The following is an 18010-nucleotide window of genomic DNA, read 5'->3' on the forward strand; positions in this document are numbered from 1 at the left end:
AGGCAAGCCACGTCATCATCCATCTTGGGTCCCACATTTCTCTCTCCTGCCCTACCTGCCCGCTCCTTTTTCCCTTCCCCTATATGCTCAACTTTTTTTTTTTTTTTAATTACTTCTAAGTTCTAATCTTCCACATTTCATTTTCAGACAGCTCCCAAAAAAAAGTCCCCTTTTCTTTTTTAATCAATTAAAGAATGACAGAGAGAATCCACATTTCTTTTAGAGCTTATTTTATTTACAACAACAATAATAATTATTAATTAATAAATAACATAGCTATTATTATTATTATCTGATTTTTAATCTTCCAAGTTTTATTTTAATATTATTGTTATTATTTTTATCTAGATTTCCATTTCAGCAATGTGTTGTGTTTGTTGGAGTTGAAGGTTGTGGTGTGCAGGGTCAGCTTGCAAAGCATAACACAGCAACATAGGCGCATGACACAACACACAAAACAAAAACCAAACTCTCCTAGTCCCCTGAGATTTCTGTTTTGTTTATGCTTATGTTTATGTTTTGTGGCTTTGGAGATAGCTTTCCGAGTTCAGCTAAGTTGCTGTGTTCTTTTTGGGCAAAAGGGTTGTTGCCATTAAACTCTATTCATTTCCCCAACTAGCTGATCAATCTAGGGTTAGGGGGAAGTTCTAATTTTTATTTGTTGGGTTCTTTGATCTGGCCCATGTGATCTGCCCCCCCTTTTTAATCTTCGTTCTAAATTTCCGGGACTTTGTTTTTCAGTAGTGAAGTTTTGATTTTTAGGTTTTGTTTGGGAATTCGTCATCTGGGTCTTGGGGGGTGGTGGCAGGTTGGGCATTGTGGTTTGGGGGCGTTTTGGGATTTTGGGTTTTGATGATTTGTGGGTTTGATTCTTTAGGGCTTGAGAGAGATGGGTTTGGGTGCTGAGAATGGTAAGGTGGTGGAGCATTTGGATGTGTGTAAATCAAAGGGTGGGAAAAAGAAGAAGAAGAAAGAGAGTGGGATAGTTGAAGAGGAACAAGAGACTGGGTGTTGGGTTAGGCTTAGGTTATTTGGGAGCTGCATTTCTTCAAGATCCAAGGTTGATAGCTCTGTTAGTGGCACCAGCACCAATTATGGTAACTTCTAATATTTTCTCTTTTAAAAGTTGTTGTTCTTAGTATGTATGTGGATATTTCATATTTATGCATTTTAACCTTTTTGTGATTTGTTTTGAATTGTGCATAGCTGAACATGGTAGAGATTTACTTGTTGAATGGTAACAAATTTGTGTTCTTCATAGTTCCTGCTTTTTTTCAAAATTTCAAATTAAAGCAAATTCCAAAGTTGATACATAGGGGTGTGTTATAATAGAGAAAGTGGTTTATTTAAGGTTTTGTGGGAACTTTCATGGGGAAATCAGGGTCCCTATTTCATCTCATACGACATAGTATGAGTTACACAGTGACTTTTTAGAACCTATGATGGTTAGGTTATATCACCCTGTATCCATGTCTGTGTAGGTATGTTTATCTATTATGCTGCCAAACGATCTTAATCGTTTGTTCAATTATCTCTGGTCTTCTGCATTTCTCATCTTTATTGAGTCATTCTTGGATGCTATCCATTGTCTTTATTGGCTAAGCCTGATATTGTATGATGCCGTCTTATTGCCTTGTCTAATTATGTTTCCCACCTTTTCTGCTGTTTTGGCTTTTCTTTAGCCGAAAGTAAATCAACTATTGACACAAGTAGAGACCAACCAACGCTTCCAGTTGTCTCTTCTACAACAACTAGTAATGCTGAAAGCAATGCATCCACTTCCAAACTTGAAGAGGAGCTTAAAGTTGCTTTGAGGCTGCGAAAGTTCACTTTCAATGATCTTAAGTTGGCAACAAGAAATTTTCGGCCCGAGAGTCTTCTTGGCGAAGGTGGGTTTGGTTGTGTGTTCAAGGGATGGATCGAAGAAAATGGAACTGCTCCTGTGAAACCTGGTACAGGGCTCACTGTTGCTGTAAAAACCCTCAACCATGATGGACTCCAGGGTCATAAAGAATGGCTGGTTTGTGAATCTTCCAATATAATTTTCTTCCTTAAATTTCAGTTGAATTGCGTGTGCGTGCCGTGTTTCCCTTTAATAATATGTTCATATATTGTACCCTATTTGTTCGTGTTCTAGTTTTAATTTCTTGTTTGGTTCATGTAACAGGCTGAAGTAAATTTTCTGGGTGATCTAGTTCATCCAAACCTCGTTAAACTTATAGGTTACTGTATCGAAGATGATCAAAGGTTGCTAGTATATGAGTTCATGCCTCGGGGAAGTCTAGAAAACCACTTGTTTAGGAGTAAGTTACTTTCTCGGAATAGTCATTTTCTCAATTTTATTTCCAATAATAGCTGCATTTGTTACTCCAATTACCCCCCCCCCCCTTTCCCCCTTTAACTTTGTATGTACATGGTTAGAATCATATCCATTTTTCATGGTATCATATCTTTTGTAGGATCCCTGCCTCTTCCGTGGTCCATTAGGATGAAAATTGCACTGGGAGCTGCAAAAGGTCTTGCTTTTCTTCACGAGGAAGCAGAACGACCAGTAATATATCGGGATTTCAAGACTTCCAATATACTATTGGATTCGGTAAGTTCCAACAGCTACAGTAGGATTACATTATCTATTTCTCCCCTTTATATCAATCATTTTAATATCGCAATGATTCAGGACTACAATGCCAAGCTCTCTGACTTTGGACTCGCAAAAGATGGTCCTGAGGGTGATAAAACCCATGTCTCCACTCGAGTGATGGGAACCTATGGTTATGCAGCACCAGAGTATGTGATGACAGGTAAGTTCAGCTTGCACTTGAAATTTCTGAATCAAAATTTTTGGAATGTAATTCCTTTGTGAGACTGTTTCTGCTCTTGGTACATTTGTGTGATACTTATCATTTTCGTTTTTTCATCTTGTGGCTGATTTAGGTTTAAGGATCCTAAATTACATTGCCATAGCTCATACCTTACATAGTATCATTTTCATTTCCAACTTTTGTATTAACCAATTCCGTATATAATAAGATTTATGTTGTCGTGGCAGGACATCTTACGTCAAGAAGTGATGTGTATAGTTTCGGAGTAGTACTACTTGAGATGTTGACTGGCAGAAGATCTATGGACAAAAACCGACCCAATGGCGAACATAACCTCGTGGAATGGGCTAGACCGCATCTAGGAGAGAAAAGAAGGTTCTACCGGTTGATAGACCCTCGCTTGGAGGGTCACTTCTCCATAAAAGGAGCTCAGAAAGCAGCTAGTTTGGCTGCACATTGCCTTAGTAGAGATCCAAAGGCAAGGCCTCTCATGAGTGAAGTCGTAGAAGCTTTAAAGCCTCTGCCAAACCTCAAGGACATGGCTAGTTCATCATATTATTTCCAGACAATTCAAGCCGACCGGTTCAGTGCAAGCCCGAATACTAGAAACGGACGAACACAAGGCGCATTACTGACGCGGAACGGGCAGCATCCGAGGAGCCTTTCGATACCACATGGTACACATGCATCTCCATATCACCATCAGTTTCCCCAACAATCACCAAAACCAAATGGAAAGGCACAGAGTTGATGAAATTTTCCATTTTCTTTGCTACCCTTCTTCGTTTCATTATTTCTAAGTATAGATGTCAGTTCAGTCAATCAAGCCATTTGTTCATGGAAAACTTGAGAGCAAAAGAAGCATCTTTTGTTTTATAATGTGTTATGAAGAAGAATGTAAGGGAAGGTGAATCTTATTGAGCAACTTTGTCCTGTCAAAATTGTCAACCGATGTGTTTCTTCAGGTTGTTTGGAAAATATTCAAGATTATTATTAGCACCTCAAATTTATATTCTTTTGCTTAAACAATTTCTTTTCCCCATTTGCCACCATAATCTCTTAATCTTTTCTCTTTTGTGCCATCAAACTCTGCGGCTCTCCTTAAATTATTCAGGCGCTTTTTGTTCATGGAAAGATGAGAAAGTAGATTTATTGAATTAATTATGTCCTGTTGTTTGTTCCTACATGATCCTGAAAGCTTATATCCTAGTTGTGGTTAAAAAACCTAAGGCTGTGTTTGAAAACAAATGTTTTTGCAACGAATTAAATTTGATTTGAAACAAAAAATTGTCTCATTAAAGCCATGTGATGAAATAAAATTGACTAGTACATAAAATAATAATAAACAATACTTGGCATTGTAAGTCATTTTCATCATGCAAATGGATCAATGAGAATGCAAGCTCTCAACTGAATAAAATTGTAATTAAGAGAGTCAAGTTTATCATTAATTTTTCAGTTATTATATGAATAAAATTGTTTGAGTCATTTATTTATTACCTTAAAAATTTCATCAATGCTATTCCCTAAAAAGTATAATAAAACTTATAATGTTATATCACTAAAAATAAGTATTTTTTACTTTGATGACATAAATTGGTTATTAAAAAAATATTAATACATAAACATTAAACTAACTTGGGAATATTAATAACTGAAAAAAAAAGAAAAAAGAAAAAGAGTGCGACAAGATTGATAAAGAACAATTAAGAATCTGGCATGCGAATTAGGGGAAAGGTAATTACTTTAGAACGAATCTGTTGTGTTGTGTTGCTGTCAGGATTCAATTCCCGCTGACGAAAAATTCACTGCCTTGTGTTGTGGTGAGACAAAAATCACTTTTTTCCTTTCTTCATTTCCCAATTTCGTTGTCTTTAACAGTTACAGAACTCTCCAATTTCACTCTATTTCCCACTTGCAATTCACAATTCATTACGTTTCGCATTTGATCCACTTGCAGTCCTTTTTCTGTGTTCGTTTCTTTCCGCTTATTCTCGACAATCGTTTATCTCTCTGCTGACGTGGCTTTGTTTGTTATTAGCTTCTGTGTACTTGATTCTGTATTTAATAGAATTTGTTAATCCCATTTTTTAATGTGCTTCCTGTGTGTACGTAGCTGAAACGACGAAAATTAAAAAATTTTCTTTCACTTTTCCCTTTGAATTCAAACGCATAAAGTGGGGAGATTTTCCAAATGTCTCACAAAAGGGGATAAAATCATTAGGTCTTGCTGAATGGTGATAGTAGACAATCTATTACCTATCACATGATGAAAATTTAATTTTTTTCGTTGTCTTTGTTTTGTTCAATTATGATTAAGATTTGTGTTACATTTGAATGGGGTGTGAAACCTAGTAGCTTGATGTACAAGAAAGACTGTGTATAAGAAACCTTTCTCTTCAGTTACTGTTTGTAGATTCCAATTATTTTGACCAGAATTCAATCATTCTGTTCTTTAATATGTTTTAATAGATATCCTTTCCCCTTTTTATTTTTGGAATTTAAGTTGTTACATATTTCATGCATTACTTATGGAGCTTATTGAATATAATCCCAAGTTCTGCATCTGTGATATATATATAAAAATATTTGAGGCATAACTGTTGGATTGGCGTCTTATTTTTGGTGCAGTTCCTAAAAGATGGGGCTAGCTCTTGGTTGTCTTCAAGTGGACCAGTCAACGGTAGCTATCAAGGAAGTTTTTGGGAAGTTCGATGATGTGCTTGAACCCGGTTGCCACTTTGTGCCTTGGTGTCTTGGCAATCAAGTAGCTGGTTACCTTTCTTTGCGTGTGCAGCAGCTTGATGTTCGTTGCGAAACCAAGACGAAGGTTTGTTCTTATTTCTATACAAGACAAAGGATTTGTCTAACTATATGATTGTGTTGAGCAACTGTCTTATGACACAAAATGATAAAATACATAGACACAAGATAGAGACAAGTTAAACAAAAAATGTGTTAGGAGTTTTGTCCTAGACAAAGACATTTCATTTGTTTCTGTATTTATCCATTTTCGCAAACAAATTTGTATATTCCAATGTCTTTTTGTCTTTCTCTTGAGACACCTACCAAACAAGGCCTATCATTATAAGTACTTCATTTCAATGTTATCTTTTAGTGTCTGTTCATTACCTATGCATGTTCATCTTTTACTACTATAGATATTGCAATTGTTTTTCTTCTCTCTTGATTTTATTTGCTTACCTGATCTTGATGTATCCAATACCATTAGGACAACGTCTTTGTCACCGTTGTTGCTTCTATCCAATATCGAGCACTTGCAGAAGGTGCCGTAGATGCATTTTACAAGCTTAGCAATACCAGAGCACAGATTCAAGCCTATGTCTTTGATGGTGTGGATTTGTGACGTATACTTCTCCAAAAAATTGGTTTCTTTGGATGTATCTGTATATTCAGGATGAGATTGATAAGTTTATGTTGTTATTGCAGTTATTAGGGCAAGTGTTCCAAAGATGGAACTAGACGCCTCTTTTGAACAGAAGAATGAAATTGCGAAAGCTGTAGAGGAAGAACTTGAAAAGGTAACTCATTTTTATGTACCTATTTTTTTACTTCTCCCTATTTTTCTATGCTGAGAACCAACGGTTTAGTTACTCATAATATTGATTTTTTTGCTTTCAAATAGGCAATGTGTGCTTATGGCTATGAGATAGTTCAGACTCTTATTGTGGATATCGAACCAGATGAGCATGTCAAGAGAGCCATGAACGAGATAAATGCTGGTATTCTTTCTGGATCTGCATCATCATACATTTTTATTAGATCAGAGTTGTATTTTTTGTTTCTCAGAGACATGCAAATAGAAGAAACATTCACATTATAGAAAATTTCCTGTCGAGAAGGAAATTCTATTAGTATCGATGTAATTCAGTGTCTAGTCTTCTTTTCAGCAAAAACTTTTCGTTTCTAAATCTACACGATACTTTATTTCGTTGAAAATAGCTGCGAGATTGAGGGTGGCTGCAAATGAGAAGGCCGAGGCGGAGAAGATTCTGCAGATTAAGAGAGCAGAAGGAGAAGCGGAGTCGAAGTATCTAGCAGGGCTTGGAATAGCCCGTCAACGCCAAGCCATTGTTGATGGCCTGAGGGACAGCGTGCTAGCCTTCTCAGAGAATGTCCCTGGGACAACATCAAAGGATGTCATGGACATGGTTCTGGTCACCCAATATTTTGATACATTGAAGGAAATCGGTGCATCCTCAAAATCCAATTCTGTTTTCGTTCCACATGGACCGGGAGCTGTTAAAGATATTTCTTCACAAATTAGAGAAGGTCTTCTTCAAGGAAATGTGGCTTAATCTTGAAATTTAGCATTCACATCAGTGGACAGTTGAGTTTAGCCTCTCAACTTTAGCTGCATATTTTCTTGTTTTTGCCATGACTCCTAAGCTGTTTGGTATGTCTTCAATATTTTTCCTTTTTCTCTTTCCATTTGGTTCCATTGGAAAACTATGTCCCCATATTTTTGAATGTTTGTTATATTACAACAGATTCATATGTTAGAAATATAAATAATCGTTAATATGGGAAGAAAAGAAAATGTGGTGTAAGAAGGGTCTACTCTATGCGGGAAAAGGAGTTTCCCTTTTAAAATGCAGATTATTATGGGCAAGATCTTGCATTGTTAATTCAATTATTTGGATTATGTATCAAGATAATCTAATGGTTTAGATTCTATTATGGTTTTAGACCATCGTTGTTACTAAATCTACAATATTAGATATCCACTTAGCCAGCAAATACAGATTCCAACAAAACTGGGGTGTTACAAGCTTTTGTCACGAGTATTATGATTGTCAATATAACCAAAAACTAGATGCATTTACTACTGTCCTCTGCGTTAAATTTTCGATATACACTGAACAAGAATCTGATTTACAGAAACTATCACCTTTCAAGTTCAAAAACAACTCAAAGGTGAATCAATCAATGCCTTCCGTGTTGATTCGTTGAATAAAATACAGGCAAATTTAAAATTTGTTTATAATTATTTTTACATCCCAAGCCCACCAAGATATGTAACGATAATCAAGAACTCCAAAATGAAGGACTAAATGTTCATTGGGAAAGTGAATCCCCACCACTAAACTTATTGCCTCCACAATGAGAGACACAATCGATGAAATCGCAGAATCAAACTAGGCTCTAAGGCTTCAAGGCCACGGCAAGACCAACCTTTGCACTCTTCTCAATTGCCCCGGTATCCACTTCACCTGAGAGAGAGACCCGGGTTCTTGGATTCCAATCATGCTGGATCACAGCATTGGCCCTGCCATAGTTGTTCACCCGAGCTTTCACCAATGTTAGGGGGTCAAGTGCATGCTGTGTGCCAATAGTCAGCATGTTTTCATTGCTAGAAAAGCTGTGAGAAAGCTCGGCACCAACAGCAGTGTTTGTCAACGGGCTTACAACATGATAGTATGATGCATTGACGGTGTCACCCTTATCATTTCTACATTCATTAACAAAGTTATAACATAAAAATTATATATAATAATAATAACAACAAAAGGGGGGCAAAAAGGTAACAATTTAGGTTGCATAAGAAAACAGATAAGCCTATCTATAAAATTGGAGGCCATAGTTACTAACTAAAAAGTGTTCGGTGTTTGGCCTACTTACACGGTTAGGGACGCAATAAGGTCAGCATGAGTGAAGTTTAGCCCTGCATTATATTTGATAAAGTTTCCAGAGGCAGTATCGAATGAAAGATCAGTCCCAACAGCAACCAAATCATTTCCAACCACACCAGAAAAGTTAACAATGGGAGTTGCTGTCAATCCAAGGCTGGTGCTTATTCCAGCATACTCGTGCCGGTACTGGAGTTCAACCTATTAAAGACCAATAGAGAGGAAATAAACTTATTGAGAATAACTTTATATGCCAGAATAGGTTAACCACAAGTTAATACAAGAAAATCTATATTGACTTTCTATGCCATCGATCATCGATCGATACTAACTATTTTGAGATATATCAAAGAAAAATTACTATTCTTTTTACCTTGCCAGATTTCTGATCTGGGAAAATGAAGCTAAAGATGGATTTGAGTCCAGGTGCAGGTTCATCCACGGTAACAGTAGTAAGTAGCTGAAAAGCATCCAAGTCAGTATAAAAGCTTGTAAAATATACATTGCAAAAGCTCTAACAAATCACTAAATTTTTGTCATATTGAGACTTGTGTATTTATTAGGCAACTTAAATATAAAAGCATACGTTAACTTCTTACCACATTACAAAAATGATTAAAGGTATAGCAAATGTTTGCTTTGTTATGGTCACACACAAGTAACTAGACCCGAAACTTCTACAAATAGACAAAATGGGAGTGAACTTGTTATATACTCCTGGATTCCATATTGATAATATGTAAGCGTATATTCATATACTGATGTATCTAGATATACCTTAATATACGAATCGTTGTACCAGAAAAATTCAAAACAACTACCAAAAATGGAATGGAGGGAGTATCACTAATGAGACATCCCATGCAAAAACGGCAGCTACAATTAAAAAGTAATCGTTACAATTGTAAAATCAACTAGTATCAAGGGCAAAATCATGCCAGCAATAAATTTCAACTCACATTTGAATTCGAGTCAACTTTAATATCGGTTGTGATGTTCTTGTTCTTCAGCTTAGTGTTGACATCTGCCAAATATATCTCACCCTTCCTGATTCCAGTTGAAGTGATTTCCTGAGTATAGAAACACCAATTGAAACCATAAAATCAGCAGAATCGACCACAAAAATTAAAAGAATAATTATAATAATAACCGAAATAGTAGAAAAATATAATGAAATTTAGAAAATGATTAAAAAATACATAAAAAGCTCCAATCAATAAAACAACACTTCCATGATTAAACTGCACCAGAAAATTCTACTTCCAAGGTAAAATTTATTGTAAAATTTACCCCCAAAAATATGAGCTTACCACTCCAGTGGAAGTGTAAGTGGTGATAGTGAACTTGTGGTCGTTCTGATAATCCTTGAACAGAAGCTCTGCAATTCAATTTTTTGGTACAAATTAAACGAACACAAATCCATCAACAGACAGGGAAAAAACTGAATGATTAAGGAAAGTGAAAAAGAAAAAAAATCAGATACCTCGAGCTTTCTTTCCGATATCGGAGTAGAGACCTGGACCATTCACCATGTTTTTCCCCGGAAAATAGAAACTAAGATTTATGAGAAAAAGAAAAAAAATGAGGGAAAATCTGTGTAGCGTGTAAAGTGTTCGAGGGTTTGAGCAATGCGAAGAACAAACCCTAATATTTGGGGAAGTGTTCGCCGAAACACAGAGGATGATCTACAGCCGTCGGATGTAATGTTAGATGAGGAGATGAATCTGTGGCCGTTGATTCGTAACACGAGGAAGTGGTGGCTCGAGAATCGGAACAAGGTGTTAAGTACTGGCGGCATATTCCGCCTACATTTTGGATTCTTTCATTTTATTTTCTTTTTCAATTTATTTATTTTGTTTATAAAAAATTGGAATGTGTGACTGTTAGTATTTGATAATGCACGTGTCCAATACAATGGCACGTGTATTTTTCCTTTTATCTTAAAGGAAAACAAATTGGGAGCATAAGGAAAATTTGTTGTTAAACGAACTTGTGTTTGTGCTAAAACCATAGTGAATGATGATCAACAAAAAGAAAAACAATACAATAGTGAATAATAGAGAGAGGGAGCTATATAAAAAACATATCACTTATAGTGTGTTATATTGAATTGAATTCTTTTTATAGTTAATTGCGAGGGCAAAATACATAGACCACCCAACTGAAGTTCAATATTACTAATATCATCTAAAGTAAGAAAAGGTTGATGGAGTATCTAAAGCTTCTTTTTTATGTAAATGGAATTAGGATATTTTGATTTATAAATGTACTAAATTGAATTAGGTAAAATAGATTTATTACGACAGTCTGAACTAAACATAATTTAAATTAGACCAAATAGATTTAGCACATGATTTCTAAATCCATGGTAATTTAAATTAGGCTGTTTCGAATTAATTTATGGTCTGGTGTCCATAATAAATTGAAATAGATAATTACAATTTAGTCAATAGTACATCTAACCTACTTAATTCGATTTACATAAGACCCTTTACCCATACTAAATCTAATTCACCTATTTTGATTTAAATGCAGCCTCACTCTATATAATTCGAATCCACTTTATTCGAATTACATTTTACCATTTTAAGTTCCCATCAAATCCAGAGAAAACGACGTTGCTTAACATAATGGAAGACGACTCGAATCGAATCTACCACTTATATGGAGTCGCACATATCGCTAGTAGCGTGTACGCTGAGATTAGTACAACAAAACTTAAAATTTCGTTTTTAGGGGCTCCATCCTGGTGGAGATCTGGGACCACATCATCAATGCTGGCCACTTCAAACGCAGCATCAACTACCTGCACAGTATCAACTCATTTCTGTGTCACGAGTGCGGTCTAGATTAGCAGCGAAGGACGGAGAGGCCACCAAACATGCATTAGGCTCAATCACAGGCAGAGATGAAGAGACATCACCAGGCCTCAAACTCGACTCGGCGGCCGTGGCTGAATGTAGAGGAATCCAGTTAGAACCTTCTGAGCTAAAGACCACATCCACAAGCTTGGCCAACAGCTCAGGGGTCCTCACGTCCGAGAATCGCCGACGACAGTGAAACAGCACTTCCAAGTCTTCATCACTGCTTATGACGAACAAATCATACTTCACATCATTCCACAAAACCGAAATCGAAATTCTGTAGAATAACTTCTCCATCCGTTTCATACCTTGCAAACCCAGTTTTCGGATTATATTATCCTTAAACTTGGTGAAACTCGTCGAAACTCTAATGAAAACACTAAGCGGATCCTTATCTGTATACTTAATTCCGAAACACATTTATTCTTAATCGACCTTCTATAGTGTACGAAAACCAAAAAGCTCTCATCACTAACTATTGTGAGGCTCACTACTATGGTGGAGAATTCACATTTCACAGTTATTTATACACATTGGCTCCCTTCTAAATCGAATTACCTTGCTTCCATTTAAATATGTTGTTGAAACAATAGTAAATCTACTTAACCTAATTCGAATTATGTGTTTTGGTCTCCAACAAGGTAAATCGAAATAACCTAATTCGATTTGCTTTGAACGAAACCACCCATTTATAGATCTGACTAGCCTGTTTTGATTTACTTGATTCAGGTGTAAATCAAAATTGTCTAATTCGATTTACATGTGGCCTAATAATTCTACCTAACCTAATTCAATTTACTAATATAAATTGCAACTCAAATTACTCTAATTCAATTTATATAAAGAAGACCTTTGGATGATTCACGTACCATTTTGCTGCTTTGAGTGACATTGGTAATATTTACCTTCCTTTAGTTTATTCAAGTATTTTGCCCTAATTGCGATGTATTGTTAATAGTACATATTATTTTTCTATATTCTAATTAGATATATGAATTTCATATAATTATATAGATGGTTTATTATCAATTAAATATTTTTATTAACGTGTTGATGCATATTTAAGTATTTTTATAAAAAAATTAGTAATTTTCGTATGTTATAAATGTAAAAAAAAAAAACACAAACAATTATATATTATGTGCTTATTTGAACGTTATTAAATCGATAAAAATAATTTAATAAAATTTGTTTTTTTTTATTTTTTATTGTGTTTGGCAAATTTTTAATAGTAAAAGTAAAAGAATTAGAAAAATAAAAAATATATTTTTTGAGAAGCTACAATTTATATCTTTTTTTAAAAGATATTTTTTATTTAATAAATGAACAAAAAAGTACTTTTATCTTATTTTACCCAAACATAATTGATAGATAAAAAGATCTTTTTATATGAGATATCCAAACATAAAATTACTTTTACTTTTGTAAAAAGATCTTTTAAAAAAAATATTATTTTAAAAAAAGAAGGCCTGCTACACATACAAACCTTTTTGGCTTACAAGCTATATAAGTTGGTCAAAGTCCAAGAAAAAAACATGCGCACCACTCCTTTAGAATTGAGCGTCCAACGCACGCGCACTTGTAATCGTTTTTCCACAACACGTTCATTATGCCGCACTCTTCCTCTTTTTCATCTTTTGAAGAAACATTCCAACTCCTCGCAAATAGTAGAAGAAATCAAGAAGAAAAGATACAAATCTCCATAAAAAATTACTAGAAAAAATAAAGAAACATTATTCAAGGTACTGTTTTACTGTTCTTCTAGGTTTTTTTTCTCTATATTGTCTCTGTCATGTGCATCATCTTTAACCAGCAAAACATTAAAAGATTTCAAAAAGAAATATACTGTCTTCCTCTTGATATTGGGTGTATTTCTTAAATCCTTTTGGTGTATTTTTGTAATCCTTTGGGTGTATTTTTGTAATCGTTTGGTTTATTTCTGCAACCGTTTGGGTGTATTTCTGTAATCGTTTGGATGTATTTCGGAAGTTCTATTGTCTTCAGAACAATTTCAAAGCTTGATTTTAGAAACAATGAAAATCGAAAAAAAACAGAAGGAGATTGAAAGCAACAAGAGAACGCACGAAGAAGATCGAACAAATTTGGCAAGAAACTCGAAAAAGGAAACAAAATCTTTTGAAAAATGGAAGTTATATATTCACGCGTTAATTAATTTGGATTGATTTAAAAGTCTGTTAAAGAGGCACGTAACATAAACAACGCGTTTAGGATGTTTCGTTCTCTTCAGACTTGTAAAGTTTATAAGCACAAAACACTTGTATGTAGAGATTAATTCTTAAAGAAAATTCTTTTTGAGAATGACGCCCAAATAAGTTCATAACTTTAACAAAAATATCTGATTTTTAAATTTGTTTTTCTTTTAGAGAAAATTCGATTTAAGAATTCAATTAAATAAAAAAAATATTTACTCAAATTGGTCTCAAAAAACTTTTAAACCAATATTAATTCTCAACAAATTTTAATAATTTTGTGAATCTCCAACAATCATTAATGTCTGTTAAATTGGTCCTTCCTTAAGTTGGAATCGTCAAATCCTAACAACGATAAATTGAGTGGTACATAAACCAATTGAGCTAAACGTTAATTGACATATGGAATTGATCGAAAATAAATTAATTTCTGTATTACAAAACATACAAATATAATCGTTTTTTTTAAATTAATTTGACTGATAATATAATTTATTAAAAACCAATATGTCTGACTATGTTTATTTTCTATTGTATTTTGTCTTATTCTATGTAATTGGTGAGTATATTTGTGTCTTATTCTTAGATATATTGTGGACTGTTCTCTACACTCCAGAAGTTTGCTATTACTTTTTTTTTTAAGTTTTTAAAATTCATGTTATGTATAATAATTGTCTATGATGTGATACTAAATATTTATTTTGATTGCCTATTGATGACATATATATATCTACTATGGTGTGTTTATATATCAATTTTAATATGGAAGTTGTGATTTATTCTTAGTTTATTTTAATGTTGTCGTACTTTATTTGATATTGTTCTTAATTTTTTTCATATGTTGAACACTCATAGTGACATTTAAGAAGTTTAATATTTTGCATATTAATATTAATATTTACAACATTCATTCTTATAACATCATATCAATGCACCATTTAATTACTCAAAAATCACATAAATCTCTTGTTAAGCAACCTATATCTTAGAGACAGCAACACAAATCACAAATCCTACAAAAAAAAAAAGTCTACATTTATACAACTTCTAGACCAGTCTCTCTCCATAACTACAGCATCATTCTTCTTTTCTAGTGTAACAAGCTAACTTTTTTATTGTCTCTTTAATTGCAGCATTATACTCACTAGTAGTAACTTGATAATAAAACATCCTATCAAACTATATCAGGAGCGGAGCTAGAAATTTTTTAGAAAGGATCAACATAAAAAATATAAATTAAAAAAAAATTAAAAAAAAATTAAACTAAATAATTGAAATTTATACATACATATTATTTATTTTGGAGGCCATTTCCCTTTTTCTCTATAACATGGCTCTGCCACTGAATTATACAAAATAATTGCAGCATGAGAGCTTTTTTCACAGAGACGAAACTATTATTAGAGTAATATTACTTAGAGATCCATGTTATAATAAAATCCTAAATTTATTCATTTTAAAATTAGAATAAACAAATAAAAATATGATGATAATGATTGAGAAAGAAAAAGAGGGAAAAATAATAAAAAAATCAAACCAAAAAATTAAAGAAGATAGTGAAAAAAAGAAGAAAAAAATGGTGGAAGGAGAAAAGACGATAATAATAAAAAAGTCTTAGGATTAGTATTTTTATTAAAATTTAGTTAGCATTTTAACCATAAAAAAGTATATAATTTTACACTATTAAATATAATTTTACATTATTAAAAATATTAATTATGACTAATTAATAGTTACAAATTATAAAATATGCTGATTTTCTAGCACTACTGCAATAATAATGATGACGATTGTGATGACGATAACGAAAGTAGTAGTAAAGGAAAAAAAAAGAATGTAAATGAAAATGTAAATATGTTTTATATCAATTTGATTTTGTTAAATTTGATTGGAAAAACAATTTGGTTATCTAGCATTTCAAAAACATATGGGTCCTACTGCATTTCGATCTCCGAATCTAGGGGTGAACGTAAATTGGATCAGATCGAATATGACTAAAATTTCGATTCGATTTGCACTAAAATCATTGGATCAAGATCGAATTTAATATTCACAATTTTTAAGATTGGATCCGATCGTGTTGGATATATCCACAAAACACAAAAATATTTTTAAAAGGTTATTTTTATTAAAAAAACATCAATAAAATTTAATTTTTATTTTTTTAAATATATTTACTCTTAAAATAATATTAAACATACTTTTTTTAAATAATAAATTAAAATAATATAACATATATGATAATTATTAGTTGAAATAAAACATAAAAAATATTTACTTATTTATTTTTTTATTTTTGTAGATACGTGAATATGCGGATTAAATATATAGATACCTACACAAAATCCACAATTCAATCTTATTAGTGTACAGCAAGGTAGTAAACTCGTAGTTTTTACTTCGACTCGATGGGCTAGCATAAAATCGTAATTCGTAAAATCGTAAGACGAAACGTAAATATAACTCGTAAATTATACAAATATATATATATATATATATATATATATATATATATAAAATTATACCATAAAATTAATTTAAGATTAATTCAATATAGTATATATATGAACATATCATAATATGTTTATCAGGATATGAATATGGCCAATTTATCATAAAGCATTGTATGCAGAAACAGAGTTAATCATCGAAAACAAAGTTTGAGTATATATGTCATGTACATCGTGTATAACATCAAATGCATTATTAAATCATCCGTTAATATATATGGACATGAATACAAGAATATAATTTCAATATATCAACCAAAAGAGAATTTAATATAACATATTTTTAGAACATTAGAGTAGTAGTAACGCAGAAGAACAATCATGAGGTATGACCTCCTGAGTAACTAAGAACACCACATATAAAACTAGAGCATAAAAGTGGAAAACAACACAACGACAGAATTAGCAAAGCGGTGATTCGGCGAGGTTTAGTGGGGACTAGAAAGATAGAAGCATTCACTGGAACAATATTGACGGTAACAAGCAGCAAGCTTTGGCGAGAGCAAAAGAAAAAGAAGAGATTGAATCATCGAGATATTGAGCGAAAACAAAAAAAAAAAACCTCCCAAGATTAAAATTTTAGGAGTCTAAAAAAGACAAAAATAGCACTTAGGGTTTCATCATTCTTCACCACTAATTGAGCTAAGAAACCATGCTTCTCCTCAGTCTGCTTCCTTAGATGCTACACGACAAGAAATCTACGATTCTAGCAAGCCGGCGTTTTTGCTCGGCGATTCTACATGAATGACTACTTTCCAGAACGAAGACTAGAATCGAGATGAGAGGAAGAGATAAAGTCGCAAAATCGTGTTGGATATATCCACAAAACACAAAAATATTTTTAAAAGGTTATTTTTATTAAAAAAACATCAATAAAATTTAATTTTTATTTTTTTTTAAATATATTTACTCTTAAAATAATATTAAACATACTTTTTTTAAATAATAAATTAAAATAAGATAACATATATGATAATTATTAGTTGAAATAAAACATAAAAAATATTTATTTTTTTATTTTTTTATTTTTGTAGATACGTGAATATGCGGATTAAATATATAGATACCTACACAAAATCCACAATTTTTAGATCAAATTCAAATAACACAAAAAATATACGAATAAGATCCAATCCAATCCATGAGCACCCACTCAAACCACTTGTTTATTCCTCCAATTTTCAAATTCTACATCCAATACAAAAAGGGAAGCAAAAAGAAAGTCTTTAAAGTATTTGTTACGGTTTCTCATAAAAATAGGCTAGTAAGAGTTTTACTATGAAGATTGATTTATTAACAAGTGCATGTCAAGTGATCGTGCCCACTTTAAATTTTGATACAATAATACAATAACAAACCCAAAAAAAAAGGTCTATTTTGATTTTTGACAAAGAGACAAACAAAGAGAAGTACAAAATGAGTTAATACACTAAGAAACAAGTGTATCTAGACGAGGTTGGTTCTCTTATCGCATTTAATACATTTTTATCACGTTTTAAAATAAAAAATATCATTTATATTTATATATTATTTTGTCAATAATATAAATTTTTAGATATTATTTTAATAATTTATCATTAATTTTGTTAAGACTCTTGCTTATTGGGTAAGAGGTTGGTGCGTTAAAATTTTCATTCTCACCAATTGACGAGGTTGAATGAGATCAAAATGTGACAGAGAAAGTAGATTTTCTCAAACTTTTTTTTAATTGATGTTATAAAATATAAATTTTTAATATATATTGTTTAAACAAGATAAAGAAAATATATTATATTAATAAAAATTATATTTTATAATATTAATTGAGAGAGAAAGGAGAGGAAACTTTTTCACAACCAACATTTTGATTACGCACAGCTTAACATGTGTTTTGGATAAATTTGTTGTGATAAGCTCGATATAGGATTTAGCTTTTAATATTATAATAACAGAAAAATGTTTTGAATTTTTATA

General features: G+C 32.5%; 3 protein-coding genes across 6 annotated transcripts; 2 read left to right on the forward strand and 1 right to left on the reverse strand.

Moving 5' to 3' along the window:
* The first annotated feature begins 329 nt into the window (after positions 1–329).
* LOC130968622 (serine/threonine-protein kinase PBL34-like) lies at positions 330–3856 on the forward strand. The gene is made up of 6 exons (XM_057893991.1): positions 330–1097; positions 1683–2020; positions 2168–2303; positions 2460–2596; positions 2678–2801; positions 3050–3856. Exons 1-6 carry the CDS (start codon positions 890–892, stop codon positions 3571–3573), a joined length of 1467 nt encoding a protein of 488 aa, XP_057749974.1. The 5' UTR covers positions 330–889; the 3' UTR covers positions 3574–3856.
* Positions 3857–4487: 631 nt separating this feature from the next.
* On the forward strand, positions 4488–7477 carry LOC130968623 (hypersensitive-induced response protein 1). 4 transcript variants are annotated; one of them, XM_057893996.1, is made up of 6 exons: positions 4488–4559; positions 5454–5652; positions 6055–6175; positions 6273–6364; positions 6469–6565; positions 6786–7477. In XM_057893996.1, exons 2-6 carry the CDS (start codon positions 5464–5466, stop codon positions 7139–7141), a joined length of 855 nt encoding a protein of 284 aa, XP_057749979.1. In that variant the 5' UTR covers positions 4488–4559; positions 5454–5463; the 3' UTR covers positions 7142–7477. The 4 variants fall into 4 exon arrangements, with proteins under 4 accessions (XP_057749979.1, XP_057749976.1, XP_057749977.1 ...); XM_057893993.1 differs by having other exon boundaries at positions 4507–4645; positions 6786–7476; XM_057893994.1 differs by lacking the exon at positions 4488–4559 and adding an exon at positions 4662–4794 and having other exon boundaries at positions 6786–7476.
* Positions 7478–7660: 183 nt separating this feature from the next.
* Positions 7661–10207, reverse strand: LOC130968624 (mitochondrial outer membrane protein porin of 36 kDa-like). Its single transcript, XM_057893997.1, has 6 exons — positions 9957–10207; positions 9784–9851; positions 9433–9543; positions 8847–8933; positions 8466–8674; positions 7661–8295 (listed from the first exon to the last, which is right to left on the reverse strand). The coding sequence occupies exons 1-6, from the start codon at positions 10003–10005 to the stop codon at positions 7989–7991; spliced, it is 831 nt and encodes a 276-aa protein (XP_057749980.1). The 5' UTR covers positions 10006–10207; the 3' UTR covers positions 7661–7988.
* Positions 10208–18010: the final 7803 nt, after the last annotated feature.

The sequence above is a fragment of the Arachis stenosperma genome, chromosome 3 (genome assembly GCF_014773155.1).
Source record: "Arachis stenosperma cultivar V10309 chromosome 3, arast.V10309.gnm1.PFL2, whole genome shotgun sequence".
NCBI lineage: Eukaryota > Viridiplantae > Streptophyta > Magnoliopsida > Fabales > Fabaceae > Arachis > Arachis stenosperma.

What these genes read in the sequence shown, in the direction of transcription:
- LOC130968624 (XM_057893997.1), bottom strand. Translation starts at nt 10,005, where the DNA reads ATGGTGAATGGTCCAGGTCTCTACTCCGATATCGGAAAGAAAGCTCGA. An exon ending in CTTACACTTCCACTGGAGTG is followed by an intron (nt 9,544 to 9,783) that starts GTAAGCTCATAT and finishes TTCTATACTCAG; the next exon opens with GAAATCACTTCAACTGGAAT. An exon ending in CAGATCAGAAATCTGGCAAG is followed by an intron (nt 8,675 to 8,846) that starts GTAAAAAGAATA and finishes GGTCTTTAATAG; the next exon opens with GTTGAACTCCAGTACCGGCA.
- LOC130968622 (XM_057893991.1), top strand. Translation starts at nt 890, where the DNA reads ATGGGTTTGGGTGCTGAGAATGGTAAGGTGGTGGAGCATTTGGATGTG. An exon ending in AGAAAACCACTTGTTTAGGA is followed by an intron (nt 2,304 to 2,459) that starts GTAAGTTACTTT and finishes TATCTTTTGTAG; the next exon opens with GATCCCTGCCTCTTCCGTGG. An exon ending in CCAATATACTATTGGATTCG is followed by an intron (nt 2,597 to 2,677) that starts GTAAGTTCCAAC and finishes GCAATGATTCAG; the next exon opens with GACTACAATGCCAAGCTCTC.
- LOC130968623 (XM_057893996.1), top strand. Translation starts at nt 5,464, where the DNA reads ATGGGGCTAGCTCTTGGTTGTCTTCAAGTGGACCAGTCAACGGTAGCT. An exon ending in TAGAGGAAGAACTTGAAAAG is followed by an intron (nt 6,365 to 6,468) that starts GTAACTCATTTT and finishes GCTTTCAAATAG; the next exon opens with GCAATGTGTGCTTATGGCTA. An exon ending in CATGAACGAGATAAATGCTG is followed by an intron (nt 6,566 to 6,785) that starts GTATTCTTTCTG and finishes CGTTGAAAATAG; the next exon opens with CTGCGAGATTGAGGGTGGCT.